We start from the raw sequence: 23,480 nt of genomic DNA on the forward strand, positions 1-23,480 counted from the left end.
GAAAGAGAGCAGCTGTGATCTGTCTTTCAACCCTTCAGATTTAATAGCTGCAAGTCATTTATTTCCAGTAGTGGGCTGTGATGGACAGCTTCCATGAAACAGCGGCAGCTGTGATTCATTCATCTTCCTTCATGGGTGAGAGCTTCTAAGACCAAAAACCTCAATGTTTACAAATATCAACCACATCAAAGGGAGGTAAGTGCATTCCAGTCACTCAAGCATGTGATTGCAATGCACTTATGTCTCTTTGCTGTGGTTGATGTTTGTAAACATTGGGATTTCAGCACTTAGAGGCACTCACCCATGAAGGGAGATGAATGAATGAAGCCTGCAGGTGTTTCAAAATGGCAGCCCCATAACCGGATTCCCTCAAGAACCCCACCTTATGCATGGCGAGGAATACTGAATAGCGTCCTGATTTGTGCTCCCATGGGGAAAGTAAATCTACAGCAGTTCCCCTCTGGTGTGTGAACATAGGGCTGGATTCCCCTATTGCTGATGGCGAAATCGCTTTTGGCGATTGGAAGGATAATCCGTTTTGACATCGAAATCGGGGGCTGCACCCCCTCCAAAACAGCATCATCGGTGAGTACGCCGCACGCCGTTTGGACGGCCTCACGACGTCACCTGAAGGCCCTCCCCCGATGCTCCGCCCCCGATGGGCCGACTTCCCGACGGAATGGGGCGCATGTGCTCTGATGTCTCGTCAATCTTGCAGAGGGAGTTCCAGGATTTTGACCCAGTGACAGTGAAGGAATGGCGATATATATACAAGTCAGGGTGTTGAGTGACTTATAGGGGAACCTCCAGATGGTGGGGTTCCCAGGCAGCTGCTGCTCTTGTCCTTCTAGATGGTAGTGATTGTGGGTTTGGAAGATGCTGTCTAAGGAACCTTAGCTAGTTACTGCAGTGCATCTTGTAGATTGTACACACAGCTGCCCCCAGTGCTGCCACAGTCGGGGGAGGGGGGGGAGCTGTTCTGCTGGCCGGGGGGGGGGCTTCGGCGGGAGCTGGGGCGACTGGTGGGGGGGTGGTCCGGGGGTGGCGAGGGGGAGAACAGGGGGGCACTATCTGGCAGGCCGGGTCCGCGCTTGGCCGCCGCCATGTTGTATGGCGCGACCGTCGCAGGTCGCCGCCGTGCGCATTTGCAGCCACGGACCTGGCAATTCTCCGTCCATATCTGCAGGTAAAGCCGGGGCTTTATGTGGCGCATCTGCTAGCCCCCCACCGGCGGGGGGGAGCATACGGTGCAGGGGTGGTGCCGACTTTTTGGTCATAATACTGGACACATGCTCCCGACATAACCTCAAAATCGGAGAATCCAGCCCAGTGTCTCCCAAGCGGAGTATCTCGCCCCAAATGCCTTTCTGCCTTTCTTCTTTCTTCTCCCCGTAACTTGCACATTCTTCCTCTTCAGATCACAGTCTCATTATCTCTTAAATGCATCAATTGAACCTGCCTTCCCCGCATTCTCAGGCAGTACATATGGGACCTTAACCACTTGGACCTTAACCACTTGCTGCCTGAAAATGCTTCTCCTCCCATCACTATTGCTTCTTTTACTGATTACTTTTAATCCATGCTCTCTCATTTATCAATTCTTTCCCCAATGGGAACAGTTTCTCTCTAACTGCTCTGTCCAAACCCCTCGTAATTTTAAACATCTCTATCATATCTCCTCTCAGCCTTCTTTTCTTCAAGGAAAACTTCCCAACCTCTCCAATCTATCTTCACAATTGAAGTTCTTCATCACTGGACCAGTCTCATAAATCTTCTCTGTGCTCTCTGTTACTGTCTTCACACCCTTCTTAAAGGGCAGCACGATTACCATTCCAGGGTGTGTCCTATCTCACTGACAGGGCAGACCAAGCAGAGGTGGCGGCTCAGTGGTATACAGTCGAGAGAGAATTGCCCTAGGAGTCCTCAACATTGACTCTGGACCCCATGGAGTCTCATGGCTTCAATTTAAACATGGGCAAGGAAACCTCCTGCTGATGACCACGTACCGGCCACCATCAGCTGATGAATCAGTACTCCTCCATGTTAACCACCACTTGGAGGAAGCACTGAGGGTGGCAAGAGTGCAGAATATGCTCAGGGTGGGGGACTTCAATGTCCATCACCAAGAGTGACTTTGTAGTACCACCACAGACTGAGCTGGCTGGGTGCTAAAGGACATAGCTGCTAGACTGGGACTGCAGCAGGTGGTGAGGGAACCAACAAGAGGGAAAAACATACTTTACCTCATCCTCACCAACCTACCTGCTGCAGATACATCTGTCCATGAAAATATCAGTAGAATTGACCACCGCATAGTCCTTGTGGAGACAAAGTCCCATCTCCACATTGAGGATACACTTCATTGTGTTGTGTGGCACTACCACCATGCTAAATGGGATAGACTTCCACAGTACTGAGGTAGTGCTGCACTGTCAGAGAGTTAGTACTGAGGGAGCACTTCACTGTTGGAGGGTCAGTACTGAGAGAATGCTGCATTATCAGAATGTCAGTACTGAGGGAGTGCTGCATTGTCACAGGGTTAGTACTGAGGAAACACTGCACTGTCAGAGCGTCAGTACTGAGGGTATGCTACACCATCAGAGGGTCAGTATTGAGGGAGTGCTGCACTGTCAGAGGGTCAGTACTGAGGGAGTGCTGCACTGTCAGAGGGTCAGTACTGAGGTAGTGCTGCACTATTTGAGGGTCAGTACTGAGGGTATGCTACACCATCAGAGGGTCAGTACTGAGGGAGTGCTGCACTGTCAGAGGGTCAGTACTGAGGGAGCACTTCACTGTTCGAGGGTCAGTACTGAGGGGGTGCTGCACTGTCAGACAGTCAGTACTGAGGGAGTATTGCATGGTCAGAGGATTAGTGCTGAGGGAGTGCTGCACTGTCAGAGGGTCAGTACTGAGGGAGGGCAGCACTGTCGGAGGGTCAGTGGTGAGGGTGTGTTGCATTGTCAGAGTCAGTACTAGAGGGAGTGTTGCACTGTCAGACTGTTAGTGCTGAGGGAATGCTGCACTATCAGGGGATCACAGTTCAAAGATGTGTAGGTTAGGTGGATTGGCCATGATAAAATTGCCTTCTGTGCAAAAGACAAGGCTGAGGCATTCGCAATAATCTTCAGCCAGAAGTGCCAAGTGGATGATCCATCTCAGTCTCCTCCAGAGATCCCCAGCATCACAGATGTCAGTGTGCAGTCAATTCGATGCACTCCACGTGATACAAGAAATGGCTGAATGCACTGGATACTGCAAAGGCTATGAGCTCTGACAATATCCCAGCAATCGTACTGAAGACTTGTGCTCCAGAACTTGCCACACCCCGAGCCTAGCTGTTCCAGTACAGCTACAACACTGGCATCTACCCGGCAATGTGGAAAATTGCCCAGGTGTGTACTGAACACAAGTGGACAAATCCAACCCAGCCAATTGCTGCCCTGTCAGTCTACTCGCATCATCAGCAAAGTGATGGAAGGAATCATCAACATGCTATCATGCGGCACTTACTCGGTAATAACACGGAAGCTCAGTTTGGGTTCCGTCATGGTCACTCAGCTCCTGACCTCATTACAGCCTTAGTTCAAACATGGACAAAAGCGCTGAACTCCAGAGGTGAAGTGAGAGCGACTGCCCTTGACATCAACGCAGCATTTGACTCAGTATGGCATCAAGGAGCCCTAGCTAAACTGGAGTCAATGGGAATCAGGGGAAAACTCTACTGGTTGGGAGTCATACCTGTCACAAAGGAAGATGGTTGTGGATGTTGGAGGTCAATCATCTCAGTTCTAGGATATCACTGCAGGAGTTCCTCAGGGTAGTGTCCTCAGCCCAACCATCTTCAGTTGCTTCATCAATTTAAAAAAAAATGTTTTTAACAAACAATTTTATTGAGTTTTTTTTTTGGCATTGTAAACAGTTACAGCTAACGGAAATGTGCAAACATCAATATAAAACCATCAATATAAAACCACTACTTCAATCAAACCATACTGTACATGCCCGCTCCTCTCCCCTAGACACTACCCACCTATTTATCCCTTCTACTCTACCCTAATCTGCCCCCCCCCCGACGTTCACTCTCCCGCGAAGAAGTCGATGAATGGTTGCCACCTTCGGGCGAACCCCAGTACAGGTCTCCTCAAGGCGAACTTAATTTTTTCCATACCCAGAAAACTTGACATGTCCGAAAGCCATAGTTCGGTCTTCGGGGGTTTTGAGTCCCTCCATGCCAGCAGTATCCGCTGCCGGGCTATTAGGGAAGCAAAGGCCAGTACATCTGCCTCTCAGTTGCTTCATCAATGACCTACCTTCCATCACAAGGTCAGAAGTGGGGATGTTTGTTGATGACTGCACAATGTTCAGCACCATTCGTGACTCCTCACATAATGAAGCTGTCCGTGTCCAAATGCAGAGACCTGGGCAATATCCAGGCTTGGGCTGACAAGTGGCAAGTTACATTCGTGCCACACAAGAGTCAGGCAATGACCATCTCCACAAGAGAGGATCTAACCAACATCCCTTGACATTCAACGGTATTACCATTGCGGAAACCCCCATAATCAACATCCCGGGCATTACCATTGATCAGAAACTGAACTGGACTAGCCACATTAATACTGTGGCTACCAGGGTAGGTCAAAGAATTCTACGGCGAGTAACTAACCTCCTGACCCCCAAAGCCTGTCAACCATCTACAAGGCACAAGTCAGGAGTGTAATGGAATACTCGCCACTTGCCTGGATGAGTGCAGCTCCAACAACACTCAAGAAGCTCAACACCATCCAGAACAAAGCAGCTCACTTGATTGCTCCCCCTTCCACAAACATTCAAACTCTCAACCACCAATGAACAATGGTAGCCATGTGTACCATCTACAGGATGTACTGCAGTAACTCACCAAGCTTCCTTAGTCAGCACCTTCCAAACTCACGGCCACTACCATCTAGTCGGACAAGAGCAACAGATACCTGGGAACCTCACTACCTGGAGGGTCCCCTCCAAGTTGCTCACCTCCCTGACTTGGAAATATATCACCGTTCCTGCACCGTTCCCTCCCTAACAGCCCAGCGGGTGTACCGACTCCTGAAGGACTGCAGCAGTTCAAGAAGGCAACTCACCACCACCTTCTGAAGGGCAACTAGGGATGGGCAATAAATGCTAGCATAACCAGCGACACCCACATCCCATAAATAAATTTAAAAAAAAGAATTGGCTGGAATACTCCAACTGAGGCAAAACTGGTGTCTTCTATAAGTTCAACATAAGTTCAACATAACCTCCTCACTCTTGTACTCTATGCTCCTATTAATAAAGTCTAGGACACTGCATGCTTTATTAACCACTCTCTCAACCTGTGCTAACATTGCCAATAACTTACACACATATGCACCCAGGCCAGTCTGCTCCTGCAGCCCCTTTAGAATTGTATTCTTTATTTTTATGCTGTCTGTCCATGTTCTTCCTACCAAAATTAATCACTTCACATTTCCCTGCATTGAACTTCATCTGCCATTTGTCCACCCAATCCACCAACTTGCCTATGTCATTTTGATGTTCTATGCTATCCTCCTCACAGTTCACAATACTACCGGGGGGTTTGTGCCTGGTCTGTGATGTTCCTTGTGTCGACCTCCAAGATGGCTAAAAATCGTAATGCTGACAAAGAACATCAAGCTATGTATTTGAAACAAAGCTAGTTTATTTTACACTACTTTAAATGATTTGCACACTTTACTAAGTAATAGCTAATGCACGGTAGCACAGTGGGTAGCACTGTTGTTTCACAGCTCCAGGGTCCCAGGTTCGATTCCCGGCTTGGGTCACTGTCTGTGTGGAGTCTGCGCGCTCTCCCCGTGTCTGCATGCGTTTCCTCCGGGTGCTCTGGTTTCCTCCCACAAGTCCTGACAGACGTACTGTTTGGTAATTTGGACATTCTCCCTTTGTGTACCCGAACAGGCGCCGGAATGTGGTGATTAGGGGCTTTCACAGTAACTTTATTGCAGTGTTAATGTAAGCCTACTTGTGACAATAAAGATAGAACAAAGAACAAAGAAAAGTACAGCACAGGAACAGGCCCTTCGGCCCTCCAAGCCAGTGCCGACCATTCTGCCCGAATAAACTACAATCTTCTACACTTCCTGGGTCCGTATCCCTCTATTCCCATCCTATTCATGTATTTGCCAAGATGCCCCTTAAATGTCACTATCGTCCCTGCTTCCATCACCTCCTCCGGCAGCGTGTTCCAGGCACCCACTATCCTCTGTGTAGAAATCTTGCCTCATACATCTACTCTAAACCTTGCCCCTCGCACTTTAACCTATGCCCCCTAGTAATTGACCTAGTAAAAGATTATTATTAAAGAACAGTACGAAATCTATGCTACAGAAATCTATAATATCTCTAATACAACTCGCACTCTATCTCAATCTTTCTCCTAACCTTCTCCAACCTTCTCTCACCTTCTCCCAAAACTCTAGGAGGCGGAGTCTAGTTATATGACTACCCTGTGGTGCCATGTAGTGTTGAGATACATGAACATCATCTTGTTAACCCTTTACATTCCTTACATTATACATATCATTACATCCCCCTTTTTTTAGACGTTTGTACAGTAACAAACAGTAGAATATAAGCAACGATATTACATGATACAGTGATATGTATACCAAAAAGTTAACAAGTGAGTCAAAATTTGTTAAAGTTTTACAAATTAAGTCTTTCAGGTTTCTTTCTGATTCTTGATCAGCTTCTCAATCCAGTCGACTGAGTTTCAGATGTCTCAGATTTCTTCTGGAAGTCACCTTGTTTGTCATCAGATCTTGAGGTAGTAGGATTCAATAAGTTACTATCAAACTCAATACATAGAAATAAAGTTTGAGAAGATTTGACTTTTAAATGTCAGTTTCTTCTTAGAACAGTTTCTTCTTAGAACAGAACCATCTGTCATTTTAATAACAAACGAGTGAGGTACTGCTGGGCATACAACCTTAACTAAATCAGACCATCCTACAGTGGGAATCTGAATTCTCACCAGATCACCTGGATCAAGTGGTTCCATCGATTTGCATGTTAGTTGTAGCATTTCTCCTGAAGATGCTTTTGATGCTGCATTTTCTCTATGACTGGCTGAAGATCAGGATCAGCTAATTGTAAACATGGAAGAGTAGTACGCAATGATCTACTCATTAACAACTGTGCAGGAGATAAACCTGTTGTGAGGGGCGTAGCCCTAGAGTTCAATAAAGCCAAGAACATATCAAGTGCTTTCTTGAAAAGTTGTATATGCATATGCAATAGGTCTCCAGAAAGCATCATTATTCTTTTGAAGTAGAACTGCCCCAATCCCATATTAACTCGCATCTGTGGAAATTTTCCTTTCTCGCCCAGGGTCAAAGAAGGACAGGTGCGGTGATCAGTGCTGACTTCAGATCAGATCATTCTTTTGTATGCTCTGCATTCCATGAGAATGCATGAACCCAAAGAAGTAATCGTGTTACCATTGTAGTCAGTGGTTTGAATCTTAGGAAGCTTACGTAACTTGGATAAATTAAAACTATTAATTAAGTTAGCATTTGCACCTGTGTCAAGTTTAAACACAATCCCGGATCCATTAACCTCTAATGGAATGTTCCATTCATCTTCCGAGCTGACTGATTTTATTGGATGCAATTTCTGTGGAGAAGAATTGCACTTTAAAGTTGTCTGGTAGTTTTCAACAATGCCAACACAAGAAAGAATCTTCAAGATAGTAGGCAGCTATAACAATATCAGGGTTATCTATTTTTGATGTAGCTGCATTTGTATGAACACTATGAACAATTATATTTTTTTAATTGAAATTGATTTTTTAAAGTGTGATGTTGTTGCAGAATGGCACTGCAGAGCAAAATGGTTCAGTTTGCCACATTTAGAAAAAGATTTTCCCGAGAGCCGGGTGTTTTTTCTGTGGGTGGGCGTGTCCACAATGTCCACATGTCATGACGTAGCTTGCGTCATGTGCATGCACGGGGCGGTCATCTTCCGTTCCGCGCTGTTTTTTCCAGTGCGCATGCGCAGAATGGCTATGTGCATGCGCAAGATGGCTGCCATCCGGAGAGTGCCGAATTTTCAACTGTGCCACAGATTCAGCAGTCAGCTCCGTTGTGCCGTTTCACGCCACTCTCCCGAATCAGGATATTGGAATACTGATTTCTTGATAGTTCACTTGCACGACACATTTAAATCGCGTCTTCCATTGTTAAATTATGTTGGTCTCAGCAAACGTTCTCTTAATTTCTCATTTTTGATTCAAAAAACAATTTAGTCCCTTAACATAGAGTCTGCAAGGATTGAAAAGTATGTGCCTTTAGTCTCAGATCAGTAATAAAACAATTTATGGATTCTCCATCTTTTTGAACCCTCTTTTTAAAGACATTTCTCTCATAGGTCTCATTAATTTGAACTTTGCAGTGAAGGTCAAATTTCTCAATCACCACACTAAATATTTTTAATCAGCATCAGTGGAGAAATGGAAGGTATTATATAGCTCAATTGCCTGTGGTCCAGCCAATGTTAAAATTAAAGCAATTTTACACTGATCGCTAGCTGAGTCTAGGTCTGAGGCAGATAGGTAAAGCTGAAAGTGCTGCTTGAAAATTTTCCAATTAAAATCTATATTACCAAAAGCCCGGACCTGTTTCAGAGTCTCTAGTTTCTCCATGAGGCATTGACTTGTCTGGATGAGCAGATGCAATAGGCTTGCAAGCAGTCTTGCAATCAAAGTCTGAACACTTTTTTTTTTAGATTCTAACTAATTCTAGTGAAATGTGATAACTTGATGCCTTAATATTTTAATGTTTCCACTCCTGGTATCATGTGATGTCCCTTGTTTGTCCTCCAAGATGACTAAAAGTCGTAGTGTTGACAAAGAATATCAAGCTATGTATTTCAAAGAAAGCTAGTTTATTTTACACTACTTTAAATGATTCACACACTTTACTAAGTAATAGCTAATAAAAGAACAGTATTAAATCTATGCTACAGAAATCTATAATACCTCTACTAAAACTAACACACTGTCTCAGCCTTTCTCCTAACCTTCTCTAACCTTCTCCCAGAACTCCAGGAGGCGGAGTCTATTTATATCACTACTCTGGTGCCATCGAGTGTTGAGATACATGAACATCTTGTTAACCCTTTACACTCCTTACATTATACATATCATTACACTGTATACCAAGGTATTTATCATTAATATATTTATTTATCATTAATATAATTGGGGGCAGCACGGTAGCACAAGTGGCTAGCACTGTGGATTCACAGCGCAAGGGTCCCAGGTTCGATTCACCGCTGGGCCACTGTCTGTGCGGAGTCTGCACGTTCTCCCCGTGTGTGCGTGGGTTTCCTCCGGGTGCTCCGGTTTCCTCCCACAGGTTAGGTGGATTGGCCATGCTAAATTGCCCTTAGTGTCCAAAAAAAGGTTAGGTGGGGTTATTGGGTTACGGGGATTGGGTGGAAGTGAGGGCTTAAGTGGGTCGATGCAGACTCGATGGGCCGAATGGCCTCCTTCTGCACTGTATGTTCTATGTTCTATATCAGGAAGAGTAAGGGTCCAAGCCGTTACAGACAGGGGCGAGACAGACAAACTATTTAATTCTTCTCACCAACTATCAGTAAGCAGAAAGTATTTTGAATTATATTTAAAGTATGCGGTGGGGTGTTTTCCCAAATGCATTGTTATTGTGATCCAATTCACTAATAACTTACAGTGAATTCATGTTAACATTAACTAAGGAGGTTAGTTTATTTCACGTTGAAAACCCAGGGAAAGAGTGTTCGTAAGTTCACACCCTATTACATATGCATGCAGAGAGTTCTGGGGGTGGAGTCCAGAACAAGGGGCCAGAATATAAGTTGTGCCCCTCATTCAACTCGAACAGATCAAAACTGCCAAAGAGGAACCTTTATATATGATGTTTTTGTGGTGTACTTAAATATTTCTAGTTGAACATTAGAGGGCGCCTGATGGGAGTAAGCACATTGTAGCCAGGGTCTGCACTGGTACTGAATTGTTTATAGTTAGAGAAAAAGCATTGCAGAGTGACTGAAATAAACTGTAATAACAACAATTTTGATGTCTATCAGATACAATAGCGAGGATTGGAGTGTGTTACTGGAGCAAATGGGTATCCCTGGGGCAGAGAAGTATAAAGTTTAGAACCTGTCGTTTCCAGAGTTTTCATACTTAATTTCTGAGTCTTCAAATTCAAAGGAAGGGTAAAGCATGTGCAGCAAAGAAAGTTTTAAAATTAATGCTTTAAACAATTCTCTTACTCTTTGGAATTCATATTCTTCTGATTTTACATTTATGAAATGCATTGTGACATATTCTACTATTTCTGTGTCTGTTTTCGACTAATTGATAGAGGTTGGTCACAGTGTTTAGCCACTAACTTCATTAACACATTGGCCAGCGTGGGAACAAGGTGAACGTTGGTCTTTTTTTGTCCAGCAATGTCGAAGGCCCTACATCAATGCCCACTGTTATTGTTAATTCACTGTTGTTATTGTTAGTTTGCTGTTGTTATTATTAACGTATGAACATACAAAGTTAAGAGGAGTAGGTCGTTTGGTCTGTTGAATCTGCTCCGCAATTTAATAAGGTCATGGCTGATGTGATTGTGGCCTTAACTGCACATTCGCTACCCCGATAACCTTTGACTCCCTTGTCAATCTGGAATCCGCCTTCCTCAGCCTTAAAAATATTCATTGACCCTGCCCCCATCACTCTCTGGGAAAAGGAGTTCCACAGACTAACAACCCTCTGAGAGAAAAATTTCTTCCCATCTCTGTCTTAATTGGGCATACCTTATTTTTAAACTGTGCCCCCTAGTTCTAGTCTCTCCCATGAGGGGAAACCACTCTCAGCATTTACCCTGTCAAGTCCCCTCAGGATCTTATATATTTCAGTAAGATTATCTCTCATTCTTCTAAACGCCAATGGATACAGGCCCTGCCTGTCCAACCTTTCCTCACAAAATAACCCCCCCATCCCCATCCCAGGAATCAGTTGAATGAACCTTTTCTGAACTGCTTCTCATGCATTTAGCCCTACTTTGACATTCCATTCCCCGGGCAATAAACATTCCATTTGCCTTCCTAATCACTTGCTCTACATGCGGACTAACTTTTCCTGACTCCTTTACCAGCACACCAGGTCCCTCTGCACATCAGAATTCTGCAGTCTCTCTCCATTTAAATAATTTGCCACTTTTCTATTCTTCCTGCCAAAGTCGACAATTTCACATTTGTTCACATTATACTCCATCTAATGGCATCACGGTAGCACAGTGATTAGCACTGTTGCTTCACAGCTCCAAGGTCCCAGGTTCAATTCCAGCTTGGGTCACTGTCTGTGTGGAGTCTGCACGTTCTCCCTGTGCCTGCGTAGGCTTCCTCCGGGTGCTCTGGTTTCCTCCCATAAGTCCCGGAAGACATGCTGTTATGTAATTTGGACATTCTGAATTCTCCCTCTGCGTACATGAACAGGCGCTGGAATGTGACGACTAGAGGCTTTTCACAGTAACTTCATTGCAGTGTTAATGTAAGCCTACTTGTGACAATGAAGATTATTATTATTATTAAATCTTTGCCCACTCACTTAACCTATCTATATCCGTTTACAGACTCATTATGTCTTCTTCACAATTTAGCTCCTATCTTTCTGTCATCAGACTTATTAAATTTATTAAGTGTAGCAACCATACATTTATTCCCTTCATCCAAGTCATTTGTATGTATTGTAGATAGTTGTAGCCCCAGCACTGATCCCTCTGGCACTCCACTCATTACATCTTATCAAACTGTGAAAGACCTACTCTTACTTCCTGTTAGCTAACCAATCTTCTATCCATGCCAATGTGTCACCCCCTTCAACATGAGCTCTTATTTTGCGTATTAATCTTTGATGTGGCATCTTGTCAAATTCCTTCTAGAATTTGATGTACGGCATATCCATAGGTCCCCCTTTAACCACATTGCTTGTTACTTCCTCAAAGAACTCCAATAAATTAGACAAACATGATTTCACTTTCACAACACCATGTTGACTCTGTCTGATTACATTGCGATTTTCTTAGTGCCCCACTATAACCTCTTAATAGATTCCAGCCTTTTCCTTACGACAGACGTTAAGCTAACTTGTTAAGCTAAGCCTGTAGTTTTCTGCTTTCTGTCTTTCTATTCAAAAAAGGGAAACCTGCTGAAGTTATTTGAAACCACTATCTGCTCTTTGCAGTAAAACAATAAATAAACTGTTTGTGCAAGTGTCAAATGTCATAAATGTCAAAATAGCCTTGATTTTACTTACGCCCATTGTGCATTCCTGGGGTGCGATAGTCAGGAGTGGGGGTGAGAATGGAAACTGGACCGTTTGACCCCTTCGCTGATTGAGTAGTTCAGATTCCCCTTCTGAGGAAGTTTTGTTGGGGGGAATGGTGATGGTGTTGGGGATTGGGGGGGGGGGGGGGGGGTGGAGGTGAGGGGCAGTGGACAAAGGGAATCTAACACTCCCCCTCTGGACATTATAAACCAGCATTACTAGAGTTGCCCTTGTGAAGGTCTAACAAAGGTATATTCCCACACCATTCCCCCCCACCCTCTGAACATCAGAATGACAAATGCTTAAGTTCCATGTGTGGCTAGGCTCTTGATGGGGACAGACTTGAGGGGCTGAATGGCCAACTCCTATTGTTATGTAACTGCTGCTGGGAGCCACGGTGTAGTTTCCTGATGTTTGCTAAAACTGCCAAGTATGCATGTTCCATTGATGTGTTTTATCAAATCCACATTTGTTCATTTATTTTTGGAAACTCTTGGGTCAGCACATTCCTCAGCAGCCTCAATACTCAAATTGGGGAGTTGTCTCAACATGACTTAACTCTTCAATGCTTTTGAGTTACCAAAGAAAGAATTTGTGTCCATGAGTGTGCCAGGACATTCCCAGAACACTTTATAGACAATGCTCTTGATGTACAGATGCAGGCACTCTCGGGAACCAAGTTGTGCCCCAGACCTTGCAAAACATCCAACAAGATGGGGGGTCAATCAGTCTGATTGTGGCTATGTTAGTTGAGGAGGCAAATCACCAGAGGGCGACTTCCTGCTTTACCACCCTCAGTTCCACCATGTTGTGCACGGACTGGGAATTTCCATCAAGCCTTCTTCCTGGTTCACTGCCAGGTTGTACTGTGGCTTATTAGAGCACATAATGAGGAAGATGGTACCCCAGTGGCAGCAGAGCATAATACCACAAGAAATAGGAACAGGAATAGGCCGTTCGGCCCCTCGAGCTTGCTCCACCATTCAATAGGATCATGGCTGGTCTGACATTCCTCATGGCCACATTCCTGCCCTTTCCCTATAACACTTGATCCCCTCACTGATCAGGAACGTATCTATCTCAGCCCCTACAGCACTCTGTGGCAAGGAGTTCCAAAGCCTCACAATCCTCTGAGAAAAGATATTCCTCCTCATCTCAGTCTTAAATTGGCACCCCTTTATTCTGAGACTATGCCCTCTGGTCCTAGACTCCCCCATGAGGGGAAATATCCTCTTGGCATTTACTCTGTCAAGCCCCTTAAGAATCCTATATTTTCCAATGAGATTACCTTTCATTCTTCCAAATTACAATGAATAGAGTCCCAACCTGTTTAACCTTTACTCATAAGACAATTCGTACATACCAGGTGTCATTCCAGTGAACCTTCTCTGAACCTCCTCCAATAAAATAATGGGCACCATACACCCGGAAAATTTCTATGTCCGATTTTCGGCATATTTGGCAGGGTGTTTCTAGGCAGGTGCAGCGCCGAGAAGCATCTCACTATTCAACGGCACATTGCGGTTTTATTTTGGCCTTTGTGATTCTCTCCACCGAGGCCACACTTGGAGTGATTTCCTGCTGGCCAGCTTCAAGAAAGGCTCCTCGCAGATCAGGGCACTATTTTGAAAGGCTGTCACGATCTCTCTCCCCGCCCCCACTTTCTAACCCCCCCAAATCCTTGGGGAAGCACCCAGGAATGCCCCCTCTACCTGGTAAGACTCACCCCCCCCATCCCCTGGCGATTCCTGGAAGTGCCAACTTGGTACCTGTACACCTTGGCACTGCCAACCTGAAGACGTTTCTAGCAGTACAAATCTTACGAGAGGCCTCTTGCAAAAATCCAATCGTGGTCCCGACACTAAGCCGGCCCGTCGAGGCTGCTGTATTGAGCCCAATATCATTCCTTAAATAAAGGGACCAAAACTGCTCACAGTACTCCAGATGAGGTCTCACTAGTACCTTGTACAGTTTCAGCAAGACTTCCCGACTCTTGTACTCCAGCTTCCTTGAAAGAAGGGCCAACATTCCATTAACCTTTCTGGTTACCTGCTGCCCCGCGTGCTAGCTTTCTGTGTTTTATGCACAAGTACCCCAAGTCCCTTTGTGTTGCAGCGTCCTGTAATTCTTCTACATTTAAATAATACTCTGTCCTTTTGTTCCCCCTTCCAAATGAAGATTTTGGTGTCTTCAGCTCCTAGAATCTTCACTGCCTAATCCCCATAGATGCCAAATTGCCACCAAGATTACAGTGTCAGAGAGAATGAATCTCTCAACAAATTCATCCCCATTTTGATTGGCGCAGTGACATGTTGTCATCTGGAATGCGCTGCCTACAGAAAATGGTATCAGTAGATTCAATATTCATTTTCAAAAAGGAAGTGAATAAATACTTTAAAAAAGGAAAGAAATTTCAGGGGCTTCGGGAAAAAGCGGAAGGTGTGGGAATCTTTCAAAGAGCGGGCAGGGACGTAATGGGCCAAGTGGCCTTTTTTTTTACACAGTATCGTTCTATACAATGTAAAGATTGTGTGAAATTTCTGTTAATGTACAATAACTTGTGCTTATCTTTAAAGTAATAAAATGTCCAAAGCACTTCACAGGAATGTTATGAAGCAAAATCTGATACTGAGCCATGTATGAAAGCATGTTAGTAAACAGACATTACAGCAGATTATAAAATTGGTGGTCAAGAACTGGTTTTAAGGAATATTTTATCGGAAGAGAAAGAGAGGCAGAGAGTTTGAGGCAGGAAATTCCAGAGCTTAGTGCCCTAGGGCACAGCCGCCAATGGTGGGAGCGATGAAAATCGGTGCTGTACAAGAGACCCGGATTCCCGAAGGATCGTGGAGAGGAATACAGAGGTAGTGAAGGACAAGGCAATGGAGTGATTTGAAAACAAGGATGAGCATTTCAAAATCAAGATGTTAATTAATCAGAATCCAGTGTAGGGCAGCAAAGATGTTTTGGATGAGCTGAATGCAAAGCGAGCTCTGAACAAATTGTTTAATTAATGCCGATTGGATGCATAGAAAAATGTGAGGGATTTGACTCACTCAAGTGTTCAACATTATTCTTGCTCCTCACTTTTCTAGGAGAAGATCCTGAAACAAGGAGAATGAGGACAGTGAAGAACATCGCCGATCTGCGACAAAACCTAGAGGAGACCATGTCCAGTCTCCGAGGGACCCAGATAAGCCATAGGTATTTATTTTATATATCCATTTCAGTGTGTATTTAGAGGGCACAGCTCGGCTGACCAGTGATATTGCCCACATTACCTTCTTGCTAAGGTTGAGAAATTGGACTTTCTTTTATTCTTTCATGGGGTGTGAGCTAGGCCAGCATATATTGACCATCCCTAATTGTCAGAAGAATTAAACACATACTTTAGTTCTGCCTTCAAAAATAGAGGGCACAAGTAATCTCTCAGAAATGTAAGAGAACCAAGGGTTTAGTGAGCAGGTGGAATTGAAGGAAATCAGTATTAGTAAGAAAATGATGCTGGGGAATTAATGGGATTAGAGGCTGACAAATCACCAGGGCCTGGTGATCAACACCACAGAGTATTTACAGGTGGTCATCTTCCAAACTTTTACAGACTCTGGAGCAACTCGTACAGGTTGGAGGGTGGCAAATTTAACCCCACTATTTTTAAAGGTTGGGAGAGAAAAAAGGGAGAATTACAGACCCGTTAGCCTGATTTCAGTAATGGGGAAGATGCTCGAGTCTATTATAAAAGACATGATAACAGACCATTTGCAAAGCCTCAACAGAATTGGACAAAGCCAGCATCAGTTTATGAAAGTCAAATCATGCTTAACAAATCTACTGGTGTTTCTTGAGTATGTAACTAGTAGAATAGATAAGGAGAACCAGTGGATTTGGTACTTTGGGACTTACAGAAGATTTTTAATAAGGTCCCTCATAAGCGGTTAGTGGGCAAAATTAAAGCACATGGGATAGGGGGTAATGTATTGGCATGGATCGAGAATTGGTTGATAGACAGGAAACAGAGAGTAGGAATGAATGCGTCTTTTTCCGAATGGCAGGCAGTAACAAGTTGGGCCCCAGCTTTTCACGGCATACATAAATGACTTGGATGTGGAAACCAAATGAAACATCTTCAAGTTTGCAGATGACGCAAAACTGGGTGAAATTGTGAGTTTCAATGTGATTTAGACAAGTTGAGTGAGTGGGCAGACACATAGCAGATGCAGTACAATGTGACTTAACATACTTTGGTGTGAAAAACAGAAAGGAAGAATATTATTTAAATGGTGATATATTGGGATGTGTCGATGTACAGGATCTGGCTGTCCTTGTGCGTCAGTCAATGAAAGTGGAGAGGCAGGTGCAGCAAGCAATTAGGAAGTTAGATCGTATGTTGGCCTTCATTGCAAGAGGACTTGAGTTCAGAAGTAGAGATGTCTTACTGCAGTTACGCAGGGCCTTGGTGAGACCACACCTGGAGTATTGTGTGCAGTTTTGGTCTCCCTTCCTAAGAAACAATACACTTGCCATAGAGGGTGTGCAGCGGAGTTTCACTAAGCTGACCAGGGTTGGCGGGACTGTCCTATGAGGAGACAGTGTTTCGATTGGGCCTGCATTCACTGGAGTTTAGAAGGATGAGAGGAGATCTGATTGAAACATATAAAATTTTAACAGGGCTGGACAGACTAGATGCAGAGAGGAAGTTTTCCCAGGTTGGGGAATCTAGAACCAAGGGACACAGTCTCAGTATACGAGGTAGACCATTTAGGACTGAGATGAGGAAATATTTCTTCACTCAAAGGGTAGTGAACCTGTGGAATTTTCTACCACAGAAGGTTGTGGAGGTCAAGTCACTGAATATATTCAAGAAAGAGATTGATACTTTCCTAGGTATAAACGCAATCTGGTGTATTGAAACAAGCCTTTGTTCATGTTTCGGGATCGTGTTTTCGGGATCCTTAAGGGGGAGGGGGAGCAGCCCCAAGTCGTGGTCCACATAGGTACCAACAACATAGGTAGGAAAAGGGATAGGGATGTAAGGCAGGTATTCAGGGAGCTAGGGTGGAAACTTAGATCTAGGACAAACAGAGTTATTATCTCTGGGTTGTTACCCGTGCCACGTGCTAGCGAGACGAGGAATAGGGAGAGGGAGGAGTTGAACACGTGGCTACAGGGATGGTGCAGGAGGGAGGGTTTTAGATTTCTGGATAATTGGGGCTCATTCTGGGGTCGGTTGGGCCTCTACAAACGGGATGGTCTACACCTGGACCAGAGGGGTACCAATATCTTGGGGGGGAAATTTGCTAATGCTCTTTGGGAGGGTTTAAACTAGTTCAGCAGGGGATTGGGAACCTGAATTGTAGCTCCAGTCTACAGGAGGTTGAGAGTAGTGAGTAACGTTTCAAAGTTGCTGGAGTGTACCGGCAGGCAGGAAGGTGGTTTAAAGTGTGTCTTCTTCAATGCCAGGAGCATCCGGAATAAGGTGGGTAAACTTGCGGCATGGGTTGGTACCTGGGACTTCGATGTTGTGGCCATTTTGGAGACACGGATAGAGCAGGGACCAGAATGGTTGTTGCAGGTGCCGGGGTTTAGATATTTCAGTAAGCTCAAGGAAGGTGGTAAAAGAGGGGGAGGGGTGGCATTGTTAGTCAAGGACAGTATTACGGTGGCAGAAAGGACGTTTGATGAGGACTGGTCTACTGAGGTAGTATGGGCTGAGGTTAGAAACAGGAAAGGAGAGGTCACCCAGTTAGGGGTTTTCTATAGGCCTCCGAAAAGTTCTAGAGATGTAGAGGAAAGGATTGCAAAGATGATTCTGGATAGGAGCGAAAGCAACAGGGTAGTTGTTATGGGGGACTTTAACTTTCCAAATATTGACTGGAAACGCTATAGTTCAAGTACTTTAGATGGGTCCGTTTTTGTCCAATATGTGCAGGAGGGTTTCCTGACACAGTATATAGATAGGCCAACGAGAGGCGAGGCCATATAGGATTTGGTACTGGGTAATGAACCAGGCCAGGTGTTAGATTTGGAGGTAGGTGAGCACTTTGGTGATAGTGACCACAATTCGATTACGTTTACTTTAGTGATGGAAAGGGATAGGTATATCCGCAGGGCAAGAGTTATATCTGGGGGAAAGGCAATTATGATGCGGTGAGGCAAGACTTAGGATGCATCGGATGGAGAGGAAAACTGCAGGGGATGGGCACAATGGAAATGGGGAGCTTGTTCAAGGAACAGCTACTGCGTGTCCTTGATAAGTATGTACCTGTCAGGCAGGGAGAAGTGGTCGAGCGAGGGAACCGTGGTTTACTAAAGCAGTAGAAACTTTTGTCAAGAGGAAGAAGGAGGCTTATGTAAAGATGAGACATGAAGGTTCAGTTAGGGCGCTTGAGAGTTACAAGTTAGCTAGGAGGGACCTAAAGAGAGAGCTAAGAAGAGCCAGGAGGGGACATGAGAAGTCTTTGGCAGGTAGGATCAAGGACAACCCTAAAGCTTTCTATAGATATGTCAGGAATAAAAGAATGACTATGGTAAGAGTAGGGTCAGTCAAGGACAGTAGTGGGAAGTTGTGTGTGGAGTCCGAGGAGATAGGAGAAGAGCTAAATGAATATTTTTTGTCAGTATTCACACAGGAAAAAGACAATGTTGTCGAGGAGAATACTGAGATTCAGGCTACTAGACTAGAAGGGCTTGAGGTTCATAAGGAGGCGGCGTTAGCAATTCTGGAAAGTGTGAAAATAGATAAGTCCCCTGGGCCGGATGGGATTTATCCTAGGATTCTCTGGGATGCTAGGGAGGAGATTGCTGAGCTTTTGGCTTTGATCTTTAAGTCATCTTTGTCTACAGGAATAGTGCCAGAAGACTGTAGGATAGCAAATGTTGTCCCCTTGTTCAAAAAGGGGAGTAGAGACAACCCCGGTAACAATAGACCAGTGAGCCTTACTTCTGTTGTGGGCAAAGTCTTGGAAAGGTTTATAAGAGATCGGATGTATAATCATCTGGAAAGGAATAATTTGATTAGAGATAGTCAACACGCTTTTGTGAAGGGTAGGTCGTGCCTCACAAACCTTATTGAGTTCTTTGAGAAGGTGACCAAACAGGTGGATGAGGATAAAGCAGTTGATGTGGTGTATATGGATTTCAGTAAAGCGTTTTGATAAGGTTCCCCACGGTAGGCTACTGCAGAAAATACGGAGGCATGGGATTCAGGATGATTTAGCAGTTTGGATCAGAAATTGGCTAGCTGGAAGAAGACAAAGGGTGGTGGTTGATGGGAAATGTCCAGACTGGAGTCCAGTTACTAGTGGTATACCACAAGGATCTGTTTTGGGGCCACTGCTGTTTGTCATTTTTATAAATGACCTGGAGGAGGGCGTAGAAGGATGGGGAGTAAATTTGCAGATGACACCAAAGTCGGTGGAGTTGTGGACAGTGTGGAAGGATGTTACAAGTTACAGAGGGACATTGGTAAGCTGCAGCACTGGGCTGATAGGTGGCAAATGGAGTTTAATGCAGAAAAGTGTGAGGTGATTTATTTTGGAAGGAATAACAGGAAGACAGAGTACTGGGCTAATGGTAAGATTCTTGGTAGTGTGGACGAGCAGAGAGATCTCGGTGTCCATGTACATAGATCCCTGAAAGTTGCCAGCCAGGTTGAGAGGGTTGTTAAGAAGGCGTACGGTGTGTTAGCTTTTATTGGTAGAGGGATTGAGTTTCGGAGCCATGAGATGTTGCAGCTGTACAAAACTCTGGTGCGGCCGCATTTGGAGTATTGCGTGCAATTCTGGTCGCCGCATAATAGGAAGGATGTGGAAGCATTGGAAAGGGTGCGGAGGAGATTTACCAGAATGTTGCCTGGTATGGAGGAATGATCTTATGAGGGAAGGCTGAGGGACTTGAGGCTGTTTTCGTTAGAGAGAAGAAGGTTAAGAGGTGACTTGAGGCATACAAGGTGGTCAGAGGATTAGATAGGGTGGACAGTGAGAGCCTTTTTCCTCGGATGGTGATGTCTAGCACGAGAGCATATAGCTTTAAATTGAGGGGAGATAGATATAGGACAGATGTCAGAGGTAGGTTCTTTACTCCGAGAGTAGTAACGGCGTGGAATGCCCTGCCTGCAACAGTAGTGGACTTGCCAAGACTAAGGGCATTCAAATGGTCATTGGATAGACATATGGACGATAAGGGAATAGTGTAGATGGGCTTTAGAGTGGTTTCACAGGTCGGCGCAACATCGAGGGCCGAAGGGCCTGTACTGCACTGTAATGTTTATGTTCTATGTTAATTGTCCCAAATGTCCAGGAAATATCATCCAGCTCCAGTTGCATGTAAGCATGACTGAGGTTGAGTTTGGTGTATGTGAGACCCCCCCAATCAACTTCTCATAAAGGTCTTCAAATCATAGAATTGGGTATTTATCCACTTTGGCTGACTGGGTTGTTGTAGGCTTGTAGTCCCTTCATATTCGAACAAAGTAGTCCTGCTTTACTACAGGAACGATGGAGCTTCCCACTCTGAAAATTGCACGGGTGTGATGATTCCCAGTTTTTCCTGGCATTTATGTTCAGCGTTCACTTTTTGGTGCAAGGCACAAGGGACCGGTCTTCCTCTAAAATAAGCTTGGGTGTAGATTGGCATAAATCTTGGCCTTTACTCCCTTTATTTGACTCAACTTGTTCTGGAACATGTCCTTGTATCTTGAACTTGTAACGCTGTAATGTGTTTGAGGGTCTGGGGTTGAAATGCTCCCTGACCAGCTTTACCAACTGGTCAAATGACTTTGTGTCAGGAGCATCCAGGGACAACAAATTTCTTAGATGGTTATAGGTTGCTGTTAATAAGATAACCTTTTGTTTGTCCTTCCCTGTTATTTCATTTGGCACAATTAGCTAACTTGATAGAGTTTTTCGAGGAGGTCACTAAGATGATTGATGCAGGTAGGGCAGTAGATGCTGTCTATATGGACTTCAGTAAGGCCTTTGACAAGGTCCCTCATGGTAGACTAGTACAAAAGGTGAAGTCACACGGGATCAGGGGTGAACTGGCAAGGTGGATACAGAACTGGCTAGGCCATAGAAGGCAGAGGGTAGCAATGGAGGGATGCTTTTCTAATTGGAGGGCTGTGACCAGTGGTGTTCCACAGGGATCAGTGCTGGGACCTTTGCTCTTTGTAGTATATATAAATGATTTGGAGGAAAATGTAACTGGTCTGATTAGTAAGTTTGCAGACGACACAAAGGTTGGTGGAATTGCGGATAGCGATGAGGACTGTCTGAGGATACAGCAGGATTTAGATTGTCTGGAGACTTGGGCGGAGAGATGGCAGATGGAGTTTAATCCGGACAAATGTGAGGTAATGCATTTTGGAAGGGCTAATGCAGGTAGGGAATATACAGTGAATGGTAGAACCCTCAAGAGTATTGAAAGTCAGAGAGATCTAGGAGTACAGGTCCACAGGTCATTGAAAGGGGCAACACAGGTGGAGAAGGTAGTCAAGAAGGCATACGGCATGCTTGCCTTCATTGGCCGGGGCATTGAGTATAAGAATTGGCAAGTCATGTTGCAGCTGTATAGAACCTTAGTCAGGCCACACTTGGAGTATAGTGTTCAATTCTGGTCGCCACATTACCAGAAGGATGTGGAGGCTTTAGAGAGGGTGCAGAAGAGATTTACCAGAATGTTGCCTGGTATGGAGGGCATAAGCTATGAGGAGCGATTGAATAAACTCGGTTTGTTCTCACTGGAACGAAGGAGGTTGAGGGGCGACCTGATAGAGGTATACAAAATTATGAGGGGCATAGACAGAGTGGATAGTCAGAGGCTTTTCCCCAGGGTAGAGGGGTCAATTACTAGGGGGCATAGGTTTAAGGTGAGAGGGGCAAGGTTTAGAGTAGATATACGAGGCAAGTTTTTTACGCAGAGGGTAGTGGGTGCCTGGAACTCACTACCGGAGGAGGTACTGGAAGCAGGGACGATAGGGACATTTAAGGGGCATCTTGACAAATATATGAATAGGATGGGAATAGAAGGATACGGACCCAGGAAGTGTAGAAGATTGTAGTTTAGTCGGGCAGTATGGTCGGCACGGGCTTGGAGGGCCGAAGGGCCTGTTCCTGTGCTGTACATTTCTTTGTTCTTTGTTGTTCTTTGTAACGGTGCTCAGTGTACTAGCTCCAGTCTCTGATTACCCTGATCGACTGGGTCTAACCTCATTATGGGCATTTTTCACTCACTGTTCTCTGGTATAGTCGGCTCTTTCCAACTCTGTATTCAGCTTAGAGGCTTTTCCTTCCTCCCTTGACTTTGATGTTTGCGTCTTGGAATTGATCCGGTTTATATTAGTTGCCAATATGGTGGCGCAGATCAATAGCAGGTAGACAGTAGTAATGAAGTACAAAGTGTTTATTGGCAACTAACAAGAATAATTGATGTACAGGCACAGACTCTCTAATATAGGTGATAGTACTCTGGCTCCCTGCTTCACTGACTAGAACCCTGCTCCCCGGGACCCACGCTGATCCCTCATTGGTCGGTGTTTGCGCGCTCCTGCACGATAGGCCCCGAGTCAGTCACATGGACCACAAGGACCTCACTACACAGTGCCTAGGTGAGTTTCTGCAGTGCAGCTTGTAGATGGTACACACTACTGCTACTGTGGGTCACTGGTGGAGGGGGCGAATTTTTTAAAGTGGGGGATGGCGTGCCAATCAAGCAGGTTATTGCAATGAAGGTCTGTTTGTGAAAAGGTTTTGTGCTCTGCAGAGAAGTATTGTGATATTTTAGAATGAGTGTGAAATAGACTGGAATAATACGGAGAATCATTTGCCAAGATCTGTTTGTGTGAGAATGAAACAGACTACAATCTTGACCCTTAGATAGCAATCTCTGTGTGTGCTATGATAGTTGTGTAGCGAGTGTAAGGCTCCCTGAAATCTGTCAGCCTGATTCTTCACACCTCCTTACAAATGACCATGACAGCTAATGACCTATTGGATATCATGATCTTTATTGGAGACACATTGGGAGGTTTACTGAGGCATGGTGCTTGTAACCTTCATGGTTTAAGTTGGTTAAATGCCAGTGTTACCCATGTGGTTTTATTGGAATACTCCGCACGGGT

At 44.8% G+C, this 23,480-nt stretch overlaps 1 protein-coding gene across 16 annotated transcripts in view; it reads left to right on the top strand.

Annotated features, from left to right (window-relative positions):
* Positions 1 to 23,480, top strand: part of nav3 (neuron navigator 3) — a 1,340,243-nt gene that overhangs the window by 1,053,484 nt on the left and 263,279 nt on the right. For all 16 annotated transcript variants that reach the window (XM_072484719.1, XM_072484722.1, XM_072484724.1 and 13 more), the window contains one exon: positions 15,460 to 15,568. In XM_072484719.1, the coding sequence (XP_072340820.1) occupies positions 15,460 to 15,568 (109 nt within the window). The remainder of the gene's footprint in view (positions 1 to 15,459; positions 15,569 to 23,480) is intronic.

Source organism: Scyliorhinus torazame, chromosome 19, assembly GCF_047496885.1.
Source record: "Scyliorhinus torazame isolate Kashiwa2021f chromosome 19, sScyTor2.1, whole genome shotgun sequence".
NCBI classification, from domain to species: domain Eukaryota; kingdom Metazoa; phylum Chordata; class Chondrichthyes; order Carcharhiniformes; family Scyliorhinidae; genus Scyliorhinus; species Scyliorhinus torazame.